Source organism: Talpa europaea (assembly GCF_964194135.1).
Source record: "Talpa europaea genome assembly, chromosome: 4".
NCBI lineage: Eukaryota > Metazoa > Chordata > Mammalia > Eulipotyphla > Talpidae > Talpa > Talpa europaea.
This window is the reverse complement of record NC_140070.1, coordinates 127,422,412-127,439,345: the sequence shown is the minus strand read 5'-3', so window position 1 is coordinate 127,439,345 and position 16,934 is coordinate 127,422,412. Positions and strand designations below refer to the sequence as shown.

General features: G+C 38.3%; 1 protein-coding gene across 9 annotated transcripts in view; it reads right to left on the bottom strand.

Moving 5' to 3' along the window:
* TNIK (TRAF2 and NCK interacting kinase) overlaps positions 1-16,934 on the bottom strand; it is a gene marked incomplete at both ends in the record, with an annotated part of 390,832 nt that overhangs the window by 25,774 nt on the left and 348,124 nt on the right. For all 9 annotated transcript variants that reach the window (XM_084231409.1, XM_084231410.1, XM_084231414.1 and 6 more), the window contains 2 exons: positions 738-867; positions 13,111-13,295. In XM_084231409.1, coding sequence (XP_084087535.1) covers positions 738-867; positions 13,111-13,295 — 315 coding nt within the window. The remainder of the gene's footprint in view (positions 1-737; positions 868-13,110; positions 13,296-16,934) is intronic.

Sequence of the window (16,934 nt, the reverse complement as noted above, 5' to 3'; positions counted from 1 at the left end):
GAATTCTAGTGATAAAAGTTTACAGATGATAAAACGGATGTGGGGAGACATCTGTCACTTTTGCCCATTGTCATCAGCCATCACTCTCCTTCCAAGCAAAGACCTGCTGTCAAGCTTACATGGTGATGATCGGGTTAAAAGGAAGATGGCTTCTGATTGATCAAGGCCTTGTGGATGGCAGATACAATGGGGATACTGCATGTTGGAAGATCACGTGAATAGAAACGCATCCCCTACCACTCACCCAACAAAATGATTTTTTGAGACTAAAAAAAAAAAAAAAAAGTGCTAAGGTGTGTTTTTAAGTAGATCTACATATTTCTTTGTTCTTTCTTGGAACTACTAAGTTTTTTTCTATGCCAGGTCTGTGAGGATAATCCACAAGGGGAGAGGTATAAAAAGGCCATTGATGCCATTCAGAGACCATTCATTTGTTTTCCTGTGTAAGAAACATCTGGGTTCACCAGTTTTATAGCCTCAGGCTCCAATTCTATATTCTGATTTGCATAGCTCCTACTGAAGAATGTGAACTAATGTAATTAAATCAACTGCAAAGCTTAGGAGGATACAGAAAAGAAGGCAACAGACAATTAAAATCACCGAACCATTTAGAAGCACAGCCCCCCTCCTCAATTTCCTATGCTTAAAATACATGCTGCGGGCATTTTCTATGAAAACTCCAATGTAAAAAGCACTTGAGACATGCACTTCCGCTAGACAATTTTTTGCCAACTTACCTCTCTTATCATCAAGGTGCCTTCTCTTGAAATACTGCTGCTGAAAGTCTCGGCGTGAGAGGTCTCCAGCCCGTGCGTGCCCACCATCCCCACGTTGTACTGCTCCGTGCTCCCTGGAGCTCCCGTTGGGCTGGGGTGAGAAGGAACAATGTTCATGCTTGCGGAGGTATGTTTGGGAACCCTATTTTTTGTTCATGTTCATTTTTTTTATCACGATAAAACATACATAATATTTAAGTGAAACTAGTCAAAAGGAAAAATGATAAATATCGGGTGGTTTAACTTACACATGGAATATAGAAAAATTGAACAAAGGGACAGGAAAAAGACAACTTGCAAGTTGACCATAGGTCTGAGGCACACAGCAGGGGAGGGAAGCGCGCGGGGATGAGAAAGATGGATCATGGGTGCTGTGGTGGTGTGAGAACTATGGGAACTACACCTGAGGGGAGAAATCAAATATTGTCCAAAAATGAACAATGATATGGGAAAATAAATAAATAAATAGAATAAAAAATTCAATCCTTCCCATAAGCAGGAAGGCTAATCAATTAATCAAACTTTTTTTTTAAAAGCATTTTAAAGTTTATAGATCAGTGGCTTTAAGTACATTCCATATTAATCTGTGCTGTTGCACTGATGCCCAAGCTGGAGTCCCCCTTCTGCAGCACCCTTCTCTCAACCTCTAGTCCACCAGCAGCCTGGGTGAGTGAGCTTCCTGCTTTCTGAAGAAAAATCACCGCAGTTGCTGTCACAACCCACCAGGCTCTACGGGAGCTCCAAGCCCTTTTCACTTGGACCACTTGACACCCTGACCAGGTTTCTGCACATGCTAATCTTTCTGCCTGGAGACTCCTCTCTCCTGGCTGCTTCCCTCCATCTGATTGCATCTCAAATGACACTTTCCCTGAGACACCTTCTCTAGCTTCCTATGCCTCATCTTACCAGCCCCTCTCTTTGTCTTCACCTCCTCTCCTTAATAATTCTTATCACATTTTGTAGTTCTCTATCTTTTGGATTCTCATTTAACTGTTTCCTTCTCTCTGATTAGAACATAAGCTTGTGAGAGCAATCAGCACCCTTTGCTGATTACTGACCCAGCACCCAGCATGGAGCGGGGAGCACAGTAGGAGCACAAGAAACTATCATTTTGATAAATAGGTTTGACATTATAAAGAAGAATTCAGGGACAGGCACTCTGGTTGACGAGGGCATCCACCAAGCAGGCTGTTTAACAGTCTTCAGTACTAATATAACTCTCCGTAAACAGCCCCACTGCGGTGTATTTATTTAGGTATGTCTCTTGCTCCCATCTTTACAATATATTGACAAGTGTCAACACACGCTGACAGCAGAGGCTGAGGCTCTCAGTGTCCTGTGCCACAGACCACAGCCCCACGGGAAGTGGCAAGCAGGTGATGCATCAAGGCCTGTTTCTCCTTATAAGTGTACTAACTGTCTCTTTTGTCATTTAGTTTTTTAATTGCTTCTTATGTGTTTATAAAAAAGAAAAATCTCTGGTCTCTGTGGTCCTAACCAAAGATTAATGAAGTATCCAATCCAGGAGAAACAAGCTACATTTGTGACATCTGTTGGACAGAGAAAGACATCTGTCAAGAATTTTTATCCAAAAGAGAGAGGCAAAGAATAAGAGGACTGTAAGCCAAAGTTATATCAATTAAAAAAAGAAAACTAAAGAAAAAGATTAGAAGGTGAGTACTGGTCTATGGTAAAGGATTATGGATGTTTTGATGGTGGGTGTGGAGCGGTAACAAACATTCCAGGAGGTGTGAGCCTATACCCTTAAATCACATACAGTGCTGTGAACCAAAGTTACCTCAATAAAAAAAAAAAGCTAATAAAATGAAAACATTAAAAAAAAAACACACAGCAAATATTTTACTTTGCAATTATTCAACTGGAGCAGTGGATTGAACCAGTGCAAATATGGCTTAGCACTGATGTGTTAGGGGAGAAATCCCAAAGACAAATTTTCAATATCTCTTTCCTAGAAGGGAGTTATGAATGGTGTTCCAGAAACATGGGAAAAGAAATTGCTGCAATGAATTTCTGGCAAATTGCTAGACTGGTAAGTCAGAATAGTTCACAAAACTATGATTTTTTTACTCCATTAGCTGAAATTCTGTTTTTTTTTTTTCTGGTAAGTTTTTTCTTTTAGCTGGTTTAAATACTTGTTGGGAACATGATGGTATAAAATAAATAAATCAGTAAGTAAAGCATTTATCAAGGGTCAAGGCCTTCTAAGGTCGGAGTCACTTTTTTCTTCATCATTCAGGTGTTCGTTGCCACCGCCCGGAGCTAGACTGATTGCTCTGGTGGCCACCACAAGGCTTACATCATACAATCCAATGCTCCCCCACCATTAAGGAGTCTCAGGAAGGTGCAATGATTAAGGATATTTGTCACTACTTGTTTTTTTTTTTTATCTTGATGTTCTGGTTCTAGCCAAATATTATAGTCAAAAATGTGTTCCTAAGGATGAATTTTAATGACAAAAATATTTTCTAGAGCAATTTTCAGGTAACAACATATCTTGATTAACTATCCACTTACTTCAGTTAAACTCTACCATAGTATTTGCATTCTCATTATTGTTGTACTAAAGTTATAATCACTGGTTCCACCTTTTTTCTAGGCAAATCTTATCAAGATTTGATACACTGCTTTCTTTTTTCATGTCATATTTCAAAGGATTCTGTGGTCACAGCTTCTACCAAGCCCAGTTTTCCTGGAAAAGTTTTAAAGGTATAATTTTTTAAGGACATTTAATTTATGTTTATTTTTAGTCAACAGCAAGTTTTACAGTGTATAGTGTCAGCCTCTGTCACTTTTATTTTTGCCAAATATCTTCTGAGACTATTTTTCAATTCATATACTTTTACTTTTATGAGCCAGAACTGCTATGAGAAGTTTTTATAGTGAATAGTTTGGACTGTTTTTAGTTCTATTTTATATTATCTCCTCCAATAATAGTCCTTAGAGATCGAATCACAAATAATAATCTGCATTTCTTCTTTAATCAATTTTCTTCTAAGATGGTCAGCAATATCTTTCAGATAATTCAAGTTTATTCTGTTGTGCAGGATTCTTTTTTTTTTTTTTTGTATTATGGCTCTTCTGTATATATTGTTGATTGTGTGTATACTGTAATTGTTGTCCACACCATTAGTTTTTTTGTCACTATACAGTCTGATATAAGGTGATTCATTTTGATTACTTAAAATTCTCACAAATTTCTACAAGTTCCAAAGCACTTCTATAAACATTTCTTCTTAAAAGGCAAAGTGCAGCAACAGTTCATATTTTAGGGACTGCAGTAATTTCTAATCATGGAAGGACATCTCACTGAGCATGTCATCGCAATCACTCTTCCCACTGTTCTTATCTTTCTGGTTTTTGTGAGGAGAACTTTCTCTGAGTTTCCTTTAGATTCTCTGTTCTGCTTTGTTTCTTTTATGAACCGGAGCACCAAGCTCTGACAGATAAATCTTTATCAGCCCTTCTGAAGTTTGCTCATTTGCTCACTCATTCATTCATAAACTTATGAAAAGCTGCTATATGTCTTGTACTACATGCCAGAAAAATTTAAATAATAAGGTATAATCCTCAACTTTCAGACAATCTGATGAAGGTTGAGAGACTTGTAAGTATACAAATGATTGGCAAAAGACAAAATAATTAGTTTGCAATAGAGTATTTCTAATTTAGTGACAAAGCTAAATAGACTAGAAGAACAATGTTAATTGGAAGTGATTTCTTTTCTCCTTTTCTTTCCTGTGTTTTCACAATTCCTCTATGTTGGCTTTCTCTCAATTAATAAACACAGTAAGATCTTTCCTGTAGCTCATTTCATTAAAATGTTAACCTATATTTACCAATCACACTTAAATTTATCTCTTTTTTAAAGTTTATCTCTTTTTTAAACTGAAGTTCTCTTTGCAAAGATCTGTTTCCTCCAGTTTATTCCTTGACACACTTTCCTTCACTCTTCAAACTACCTTTTCTTTCTTTTTTTTTTTAAAGATTTAGTTATGCATACAAGAACTGGGGTATAGGCCAGAGGTGCCAGGGGGTGAGAGGATTCACCAGAGACAGAGCAGGGAACAGAACAGGCAGACTGAGGAAATACACTGCTGAGGGGAGCAGCGGGCAAGTCAGGAGAGGTCTGCTGCACCATGTGGGTAGCTCCCTGGCTGCCTGGGGATAGAACTCATGCTGCAGAACTGCAGATAGTGTCACAGTGCTATGCTTAACCCCTTGCGCCACCAGGGAGGCCCCAAACCACCCTTTTCTGTACTTGACTTCAAGCACCTTAAGGAAAATCCCTAAGCCATTTCTTAGCTCTCAAATTCTTTTTTTTTTAATTTTTTTTCAGTTTTTTTTTTTTTTTAATTAGCTCTCAAATTCAATGATTACCCTTTGGCATTTGTGTTGTCAGCATCTTTCCTGTGCCTGTTATTACTGTTCATGTTACTCCACTCTTCTCTACTCTGTTGTCTTTGGAGAGACGATCGCCTGGTTTTCCTTTTATCCCCCTATTCCTTTTCCACCATGAGTGCTTCTTAAGTATTACTGGTCCCCAGAATTCTGCCCTTTTGGCAAGCTCCTCTCTAACAACATTGTAACCATCACCCATGTGTGCAACTTTGGCATTAGGTTCTCTTTAATTCTGTTATAGCACAAAGAGTGAACCTTGCTGCAAACAAATTTAAAGACATCATTAAGGAGATTGGAGAAGCCTAGGAAAAAATGTATTAAATAATCTCACGGAAAGAGAACAAGGGGAAGCTGCTGACAGAAGTAACTGGAAATAAATGGAATCTATAAAACTGAAAACTACTCCTGCACTGTTGGTGGGAGTGCAAACTGGTCCAACCACTATGGAGAAATGTGTGGAGATTTCTTGACCTACTAAACATAGAGCTTCCATATGATCCAGCAATTCCACTCCTAAGTATTTACCCAAAGGACACAGAAACATCAATTCCAAAGAGCACCTGCACCCCTATGTTTATAGCAGCACTATTTACAATAGCTAAGCTTTGGAAACAACCCAAATGCCCAAAAATAGATGACTGGATCAAGAAGATGTGGTACATATACACCATGGAATATTACTCAGCATTCAAAAAAGATAAACATGCAATTTGCAGCAACATGGATGGAGCTAGAAGGGATCATGCTCACCGAAATAAGCCGGAAAGAAAAAGAAAAATACCGGATGGTCTTACTCATAGCAGGAATCTAGAAAACTTAAATAAGGGACCAGGAAAAAGAATAACTATAAGAAAGAAAATATCAAAATCAACAAACAACTATGAACCAGAGACACTCTATGGGGGGTGAGGGGGTGGGGAAAGGAAAGCTTGGGGTCAAAATAAGGGGGTTGTAATTGTATGGGGAATATAAAAAAATAAAATTTAAATTAAAAACAACAACAACAACAACAAAAAAACCCTGAAAACTAAAGGAAAAAGAACCTGCACATAAGTATTGTACTCCAGTTGATAAAGTTGACTGTGCTGATATTGCTGTACACATACTGTGTTGTAAATGCCTTGTGCATAGGCACCATATGTATACACATACTGTAAAGGATGGCAGATTGTGAGAGCCAATTTCCTACTGCGGGAGTGGGAATTCACAGGTAAGCAAGGTCGAGGGGTACTAGAATGATCCATGTGGTAACAGAACAGAGATGGATACATTAGGACAAACTCATGTTTAGATTAATAAAGACAGAGATGGCTACAGACAGGAATATTTGTAGATATGGGAACATACACAAGTTAACAAATACACATGTATTTCCTTTTTTCCTACTAGCTAAGAGGGCTTAAAAGATGACATTACAGTAGCAATGAGGATGTCTAATGCCCAATCCTTATTTCTAGTATCTTTCATTCACAAGAAGAATCAAAGCTCCTTGGAGAAGTGGCTGACTCCAGGATTGGGACAGGATACATACAAGATGGGCCTGGGGCATCTTAAGGTATCAGAAAGTGCTTGATGGGGGTTTACCCCACAAAGGGGCAAAAGAGTTAGCGAAAGTGAGCTTCTAATGGCTAAAGTTGAAATAATTTGAACCACAATATCAAGAACTATTGGGTCATATTCCAAAGTACAAAATAAATAGCCATTAGTCTACACTGATATAAATAAATGATTGAATACATTAAAAAGTGGACAAGAGGGAAATCTGTGTGCAGGAGAATTCCAAATAAATTATGTAGATACTCTGCCCTAAAGGAATGTAATTTCCAACTCCTTGAGTGCAGTCTGTGCACATGGCTTCTGTCCAAATAGTAGAGTGTGGAGAGGAGAGGAAGATAACTTTTCAGTGGAGAAACCTGACAAGCACTACCTCAGCCAGATGATCAAGGTCAACATTCAGTCAAGTCATGTTAAAAAGAGGTAATGCAAGTGGGGCTACCTCTGTGACCTTCCTCCCCCCAAATTCATAACCCTTGTCTAATGATGAGAATAGCATTGGATAAATTCCAGTTGCGGCACATTCCGGAATATACCTCATCAGAACTCCTGAAGACTGCCAAGTTCACCCAAAACAAGGGCAGTCTGAGAGCTGGTCATAGTCCAGAAATAAATAACTGAATGTAATGTGATTTCCTGGATGGGAGCCTGGATCCAAAAAAGGACATTAAGTAAAAACAAAGGAAACCAGAATAAAGTACAGATTTTGGTTTAAATGTACCAACATTGGTCCTCTAATTGTAACACATATATGAGACTAACGTATTTCCTAACACTAGGGTAACTGCAGGGGGTGGAGAGAAGAATGGGAACTCTACTATCAGCTTACTTTTTCTATAAATCTAAAAATTCTAAAAATAAATTTTATTATAAAAAATGTAAACAAAAGGGCCTCCCCCGGTGGTGCAGCGGTTGAGCGCTGGGTTGTGAAGCTGCCCGCAGCCTCTGCAGCGTCGGTTCGATCCCCGGCTGCTCCCCGGCCACCGGAGGAGGGTCCCGCATGGCGCGCAGACCTCTCCTGCCGCCCGCTGCTCCCCTCAGCAGTGTACTTCGGTCCTTCTGCCTGCTCTGCTCCCCGCTCTGGCTCTGGTGAATTCTCTCACCCTCCCACGCTTCTGACTGTACCCAGTGCTTGTATAAATAAATAAAAATAAATCTTAAAAAAAAATTAAATTAAAAAAATGTAAACAAAAGCAGCAATTAAAAAAAAAAAAACCCACTAAAGCCAGGTAAAGCCAAACCTGAAAACTAATCATTGAAATATGTCTATAAAACTAAAGACATATTTCAGAGGGGGAGGGGAGAGGAAAGAATAAAGTAGACAGGGAGCACATAATGGACTGTGGGGGAGGCCTCTGAGTGCTTTGATGGTGCTATGGTAACAATACTTGCGGAGGGGATCCTACCAAAATACAAAACACAAATGATATAAACTGTTGCCTCGATAAAAAATGTAAATTAAAACACCAAACCAAGAAAACCACTAAGGCTAAAACACCAGCTGTAACATTACATAGGCAAGCAATCCTTTGTTATAAAAATTACTTTTCCAATAGAGAGTCTAGGTAAGAAAAATTGTCCAAATTCCTATAAAGACTGTAAAAAATAAAACATGTCAACAAATTAAAAGGAAAACTATGGAAAATTTACTGTAATTAGGCTACAGATTTAGAACAGTAATTATCTCTAATTGGATTTGTCAAAGTGTTCCTCGAGGTATTGATTTAATTCAATTTAATACACATTTATTGAACACCTGCTGTATGAAAGGCCCTCGGTTTGGCACTGGATAGTGGATATAAAAGCAAAAGAAGACACAGCTCCTGAAAGAGGTAAGCCACTGGAAGGGCATAAAAACGTAACACAAATACTGAGTGAGAGGCAGGATGTACATGAGAATGGGAGACACAGAGCGAGGTCATGCCAAGAAACACGCAAGGCATTTGCAAAGTCTGGGGAAGAGGAGGTCTTGGCTGGAGCAGCTGGGGCAGCCATGGGCTGCAAGGATGAAATGGTTGTAGAGCGCAAGGTACACAGCAGCACCAGAGCCACCTTCCGGTGATCAGGCAGAGCCTGGACAAGGGATGGAGGCAGAGGACGGGAGGCAGGGGTCGCACTGCCCTGGTTGGGCATGACATTCTAGTGGGAATGGAAAGGCAGGTTTCACTGTGCAAACTGCACGTTGTGGGAATGTCAAAAATCCCGGGTCTATGCTAGCGGTAGGTGGTCCTGAAGATCAAGACCAAATCTTACATGTGCTGTTCTGAAATGGACCCTGGTGCTTGGGGGAAGGAAAGCATTGCAGAAGGATGCCCCGTGGCATGCCTGATGTGAAGCAAATGAACTTCAAGAGTCCTTTCTTCTCTTCCTTCTATGCTATAAAGCATTTCTTTTTCCCTACTATGAAAACAGTACATGCTGATCATAAAATTGGAATATACATAAAATGAAAAACCCTCAGAGTTGTAGAATGCAGAGGTAATCACTTTTATAATTTTGCTCCATTTCTCTCCATTCATTACTTTTCTATGTGTGCCGCATTGGGAATAGTGCAACTGGTTAGTTAGGGAATACAATCTCTTATAGATTTTTTGTACTATAAATATGAGACCAGCCCCGTACACGGAAAAATTTCATTTACACATCAGGGTCTATGGTTGCTTGTCTGAATGGCTGGGCTCATTTCTGAGAAGCTCTTTTGTATACATTTCATGATAGTGAACTATGTTACGATATACTTTTATTTTTTGCTCTACAAATATATAGCACAAAAAGGAAAGACTTTTTTTTTAAATTAGAAAATAAAAGTGACAAGAATATATATATAGGAAGCATTTTATCTCCAAAATATCCAATTCCTGAAGAACCAATTGTTTTATAATGGATTTTTTTTAACATTGTGGAGTTACTGGGCCTTCCTGGTGGCGCAAGGGATTAAGTCTCAGCACTGTGAAGCTACCTGTAGCCACTGCTGCATGAGTTCAATCCCCAGCCAGGGAGGTGACCCACATGGCACAGCAGACCTCTCCTGTCTCACCTGCTGCTCCCCTCACCAGTGTATGTCAGTCAATCCACCTGCATTCTGGCCCATACCCCAGTTCTTATATACATAAAAAAAGATTTATTTATTTATTCGAAAACTGGGGTACAAGTCAGAGGCGAGGGAAGGCAAGAGAATTCATCAGAGAGAGTGGGGAGGAGAACAGTCAGATGGACTGAAGACACTGCTGAGGGGAGCAGCTGGCAAGGCAGGAGAGGTCTGCCATGCCACGTGGGAATCTCCCTGGCCAGCCAGGAATCAAACCCGTGCTGCAGAGGCTGCAAACAGCTTCACAGTGTGGCACTCAACCCGCTGTGCTACCAGGGAGGCCCAGTAAAATAGATCTTTAAAAAAAAAACACATGAAGTTACTTAGGCAATACAACTATCATGCTGTAGCAGAACAGACTATGTATCTGATATTCACAAAGAATATATCTTTACCAAATTCGAACAAACACACACGCTTGCATCCTGCTTTTTCTCTGCATATAATTCACTGGTAATTAAATATCTGAAATGCTCTTTAATGAATGTGTATTTCAATCTGTCTAAAATCTACCAATTCTTTAAGGGGCATGTCAAATTTTGCCTCCCCTAGAACACTCAATGTTAGTTCTTTATCATTCTCAATTGGATCAAGGTAACTGATCATCCAAATTACTTTATTAGTCTCTAGTCTGTTCTCTTTCTAAATCATCTTGCTGAGAATATGTCTCTCCAACAAAGCATGTCACTCCTTAGCTCCAGAGACCTACAATGATTCCCCAGTGGCTAAAAGAGAAAGTACCTACTTCTTGGTCTGGTTTCAGAGCAATGGACTAATGCCCTAATCATATACCTTAATTTCCTACCACACTCAACCTTTATTTCTACTCCCTCTGACTTGGATTCTAGTATTACCCCATGTTCCTTTCTATCTTGACGACAAGTATTTGTGTACACATTTCTCCTCTGGATAAGGCTCTAAATTCTTTGAAGCCAGGACTTGTAATTGCAGCTCACAGCAATTAAATGCAAATCAAAGTAACTGGAGACCAGTTCTATTCCAGACACCATGCAAGGTGTTAAGAACAGAGAGATGAAAAAGATACAGCCTTCATCCTCATGGACCTCACAGTCTGGAGAGGGAGGCGGCAGGTAATAAACCATCCTGATTCAAGGCACAGCATTTACCAGCAGCAATCCACATGAAAATACAAGAGGAGTAGAGTTACAGCCAAGGACTCTATCTGCAGACAGGGTGTAGGTGATTTCTAAAGAGATAAAAGAGTGCTAGGCCGCAGAGAGAAGGCATGGCACAGTCTATTCAGGAAATGTTACAAAAATGGATGTGTCTGCAGAGGGAAAGAGGTCACAAACTTTTCTTTAGAGGCATGGGTAAACCCCACTTAGAGTCTTGCAAAATATGCTGGGAAGCTTAAAAACCCAATGAGATTTAACATCACCCCAAAGCACTCTTGGTTATTCTTTTTTCCTCTGGGTATACGCTTAAAAAAAAAAAAAAAAACAATGTGAAGTTACTTAGGCAATATTACTTTGAAGATTTCCATGTATAATTTTGTTTTTATTCAACTAGAAAGCAAACTTTTGGAAGGTGGACTAAAGTGTGCACTATCTGAATGTCTCAAGCCCTCAGTATGGTGTCTAACACATAGTGAAAGCTTAACTAGTTTTTTAAATTTGTAATCTACTGTCATCCTAGACATTGTATGCTCAGTACTTAAGGGGAATTCAAAACATCTGTTAAAAGAATTAACCAATGCTGAGTCAAGACAAAAAATGGAAAGGAACAGCATATTTTGTAGAAATGTTCTGGATTAGTGATTTTGCCTCTAGAACAATTTTATTTGCTGTTAAATAGCAATTTAATGCAATTTGTTTCATAATGTCATATTTTAGCATACTTATATGGTTGCCAGCAACTGGGTAATCAACACTAAAATAACAAGTATGGATTTTCATCTGTGGCAATTGGATCTGTCCCTCAGAATTTTTAATATTTAATCATTGTTAATAAACTACATTTCCTGCAGACTCACCAGCCCTGCCCCTGCAGCCTCTGCTGGACAAGACTGTAATCTCTAGCCTGAAAAGGCATCTCTATAGGGAGAGTGTTGTGATGACCAAGATTAGTAGCTGAGCCAAAGAAATGGAGGTGAATGAGGAGTGAAGATGGAAAATGTAGCATCACACTCTGTGATGGGAATAGCAAACAAAAGCAACAGGACTTGGTGTCTGAGAAGGAAATAAGAGATGTATGTCATGTGATTAAATTAATATTTATTTGTACTGGGGAAGCCCTGGGGGAAGATGAGAGGTTCTTTCATAGAATCCAGTCTGCTGAGAAAAAAAGGAAGTGATTCTCCCTTTAAAAATGAATCAGATAAAGGCTAGAAATATAGGTAAGTATAAATACAGATATAATTATCCAAAAGGAAGATCACAAAGAGACTAATAAAATGTATGTAACAAAATCAAAGAAAAAAGGATCAAGTGACAGTGAAGAAGATGAAGTAGAAAAATCGTAACAGGACATATTTAGGCCAAAAACCACAAGTTTGACTCCTGATTCTTTTGATGGATGCTAACCCACACTGCTACACGCATTTCTCCTTATTTGGCAATGATGGTGATGATGAAATATATAGCTCATGTTGCTAATTTTAAACTGTAAATGTCATTGCACATAATTTCACTCATTTCTAGGAGAAAGGCACATGCCAACCATCTGGCTGTCAATATTGTACTCCCTGGGAATCCAAGACTGTCACCGCAGGGACAGGCACCCAGCAACAGTCTTAGATAAAACAAATGCACTCTTAGAAACACTCTGTATTCTGGGTGACCATGGAGAGAAGTAATTACAAAACTATGCTCCAGTAAGAACTCAAGTTCCCAGTCAATTGATCCAACTAGAGACCCATAGATATTATATTTAATTCATTTTTCTTGTCCTCTTGTTTGGGAGACTAGCCCCTCTTGACCTACATTTAAAAAGAAGTCCGGGGGAAGCCCCCCTGGTAGCCTAGGGATTAAGTCTCAGCACTATCACCCCTAAGGCCTGAGTTCGATCCCCAGCCAGGGAACTGACAAATCATGGTACAGCAGACCTCTCCTGTCTCACCTGCTGCTTCTTTCAGCAGTGTATTTCAGTAAATCCACCTGTTCTACTCCCAACTCTGTCTTTGGTGAATCCTTTCAGCCCCACCCCTCACCTCTTTGGCCTATACCCCAGAGCTCTTCTACGCAAAAAACAAACAAACAAACAAACAAACAAACAAACAAAAACAAACAAACAAAAAAACCACAGTCCTCTTACATCAGTCTGGGTATGTCACTGACAGCCACTGTTCCATCTTGGGTCTCACTCTCTCCATCTTCCTCTTCTTCATCACTACTTTCTGACTCCTCACTGGAGGAGGAGTAATCAGTCACCTTCTTCAGTGGGCGGTTTGTTTCTTCAATCCGGAGTTCTCTTAATTCTTTGGCCAATGCTGTCAGATCCTACAAAAGAAAAGTTTGTTCAGCCTGGATAAATTGTAGATATGATCGAAGCTACATCTCTCAGCATGTCAGTGCTCCAGCTTAAGCAACCAGAGAAAAAGCTCGATAGAGAACTTTTACAAACATAGTTACTGCATGGAGCTAAGAAAACGATGTTTGTAGCGTGTAGAAACTAGAAAAGAAAGATGAAATAAATTTAAACTTTGTTCAAAAACCAATTGCTAGACTGAGACTGTTCAGTTCCGAATATACACGTGCATATATGTGCATGCACGCGGTGTGTACACATATATGCAAACACAGGCTTCTCATTGTACTTTGGGAATGGGTGAAGTTGGTCACCCTCAGGGTTAATGGGAAAATACATGGGCTTAGTAATTGTTCCCCAGGATTTTGGGACTCCTGCCCAACCCATAGTCATGGCCCTCCCCCTTATGATTGCTACTGTACCAAAATCTAGCATCAGTTACCGAACAGAGCAATTCCCAAGGTTCCAGACACTACAATGACTCATTTGGTGTGTCATCATTCCCTGGAGAGCAGAGGCACCACATCAAAAAATGGCCCACCCCAAATCCTAGTGCCACTGAAATACAGAGCCACAGAGCTGAGTTAATCAAGAGGAACAACAACAAAATAAATAAAGAGAAAGAAAAAAGAAAGAAAGAGTTCTCTTCCAGAATGATAGGTGTTTTTTTACTTATTTTTTTTTAAGCTTTAAATGGCAGTCATCTGGCAGAAACCCTGGTGAATAATGTAAAAATGAATATGCAAACACCAAGAGGAAGAGATAATTTCTCAGTTTTCCATGAGTATGATGAAACCTTTAGCCTTATGGATGTGATGATGTGGTATTAATCACCAGGCATATTGCAGGCAGTGTGCTGGGTATCTGGCTATCTTTTACTGTACATGCTTTCAGAGCAATGCAGAGGAAAGCAATTCTGCAAAAGCATGGCCGCTCTAATTTGCATGGGTTAAATTGCCTATGGCACGCAGCATGCAAATGAGGAAAAAGCAATTGGACATCAGTCTTACCATTTCGCCCTATATTAGTGACCCATGTGGGAATCAGAGCATTCAGTGAGAGACAGGGGATTAGGGAGAAAGAAACTCATTGAAAAATACTAAATCCCACAGTTTCTTATGGCCATATTCTCTCTTTATTTCAATCCAGAAATGTATTTGATTCAGCTGATGTAGAATTTGGAGCAATCTAGGTGACCTAAATGACATTTGATAATCTGTCCTAATTGGTTAGAAGGAAAATTGGTAACTGTATGTAATTAAATTATAATTTTATTTTGAGAAGACAACAAATCATCATGTTAATTTACTACATTGTGGTTAAGACTAGAGGAAATGCTTCAGGTGTTTTATTTAGACTAGGAAGTGAAGAAATTCATGCTGCTAAATGAAGGAATCATCCTTTCTTTCTAATTTCATGGAAATCAAAGGAAAAGCAATCATGACTTTAAAATCTGTGCTGAAGTCATTTGAATTGAAGCCCTTGGAAAATGGAAGTTTCTGAAAATTCAAATTGTGCATTTTCCACATGAACACACTTCCTGGGTGTTTACACATGTGCACACGAGCACACACATGCGTGGCTTTCATCTCAGCGTGTGTCTGCCCCATCCGTGCAAATGAAATAGAATTGTATTAAAGAATCAATGGTGTTTAAATATGAAGTATGCCATTAAAGAAGAAAAAAATTACCACTTAGATAGAATGCTATGCAAATTAACTTTTGATTTTTTGGCCATGGGCCAAAACAGAAAAGCTAATACCCAGATTTTAGCTTTGACTTTTTATTTCCTCTTGACAACTGCCAATACTTATCTTAATCAAATTTAGAGGAAAGTGACAGGGATGCTATACTTGAGCACACTGGGAAAAATATAGTCTAGGTAGTTGTTAAGGCTATGAATGGAAAAGCACATTATAATCTTCCAGATCAGTAAAATAACAAAGTTGGTAAATTTATTTCATATTTTGTCCTCTATATATTAGGAGATGTTAAGTCTCATCAAGGAATAAAACTAACATTTAAAAGTTTATTTGTTAGAAAAGACAATGTAAAGAGAGAATATGGTTTAAAATAGGTTATTTCTAATATCAATAATTCTGAATAATATATTAGCTATGATTTATTTAAATTAATACATTTTCCCCATGGCTTGTTTCCTTATCTCTGACATTTCAAAATAAGACAAAGGAAATGAAAAAAATAATAATCACAGCTACTTAGAAATATTTAGTTGGCCCAAAGCCCATGGACTTTAAGAAACTCTAATTTGTTAACATGACCTAAATTTTTCTAAACACGGTATTTATGAACACTTTAAAACTCTGACCTGCTTTATAATTTCACTTTTAATTAGAACTTTTTGTTTCTGCATTATTCAAAAGCTATCGTTCTTGAAACAGAAATAATTGCAAATTCCTTTTATGATTAATTGGTAACAGTGCGGAGGGTGAGTCATATGAAAATCCCAAGGTAATAATAATGACCAACTCAAAAGTAATATCCCCAGTCAAAGAAAATTAATCTTCCATCGCCAATAGTCTGTGTTTAGAGGAAGTTTTGCTCCTTATTCTTCCACTCTGGAAAAACTGACAATAGCAAAGTTATAGGAAATAGACATGATCTAAAATGGACACCTTTGGGTTCAGATCCATTTTCATACATTTTTATTTTCTGACAAAACCACATATTTCCCTACCTAATGAGTTTTTGTGGTAATTTGTTGCTTGGTTGTTCTAGGCCTTAAGTTAGAAAATATCAAAAAAGAGGAAAAAGTGCTATTTATTGTGAAAATAATTGAGATGGTATAACTAAAAATGTGATATGGTAAAATGTAAGGAGTAAATGTTAAAATAGTTTCAGAGGCTCTTATCTGAAGTTTTCTTTGGTGTAACACTTTTCAGAATCAATTAGGTATAATTTTTCATTTAAAAAAGTTTATGAATACCTCACCTAAAAAGATGTTCTTTTAGATCTCTTTTTAGAAACAGAATGGTTTACTGAAATTTTAGTTCAAGTTTTTGAACTATTAAAATTTTAAGCTGGTCTTTACATACTAAAATATTTTTTTTTCTTTTTTAGGAAATCTAAAGATAGAACATTGGGGAACTCATTGAACTTTAATAACCTCGTCTGAGATAAAAGGGGTTTGGACTACAGTATTCCTCAAAATCTGTCCACTCTACCTAGGAATGTGACTTCAGGACTTTTAAGATTCTTATCTGGTAATGAAAAATTAGTGGTAAAGTCAGTGTTTGTTATACATAATTAATCTTCATGCTATAGATTTAACTGTGCTACAATAAAAAGAACGTTTTTTTCCCAAGATGTTATTAAATAATCACAGACCACATTGTACAATCTCATATTCTGTCAAAAAAATATACCACACTGATAGAAACTTAGCCATATTGATTTCCCCCCCTTAAATTAGTGATAGCTAGCACTAAGTGCCTCTAGATATGCTGCTTTGGCATGCACATTATTTTGAGCTGAAATCAATCAAGGCCTCAAATATCCAGAAAAAGAGTTCATGATCTTTGCTCTCCTATCCAAAGAATTTAGATAGAAGATCTTTTCCAGGAAAAAAGCTATCACCCTAGATAACTACA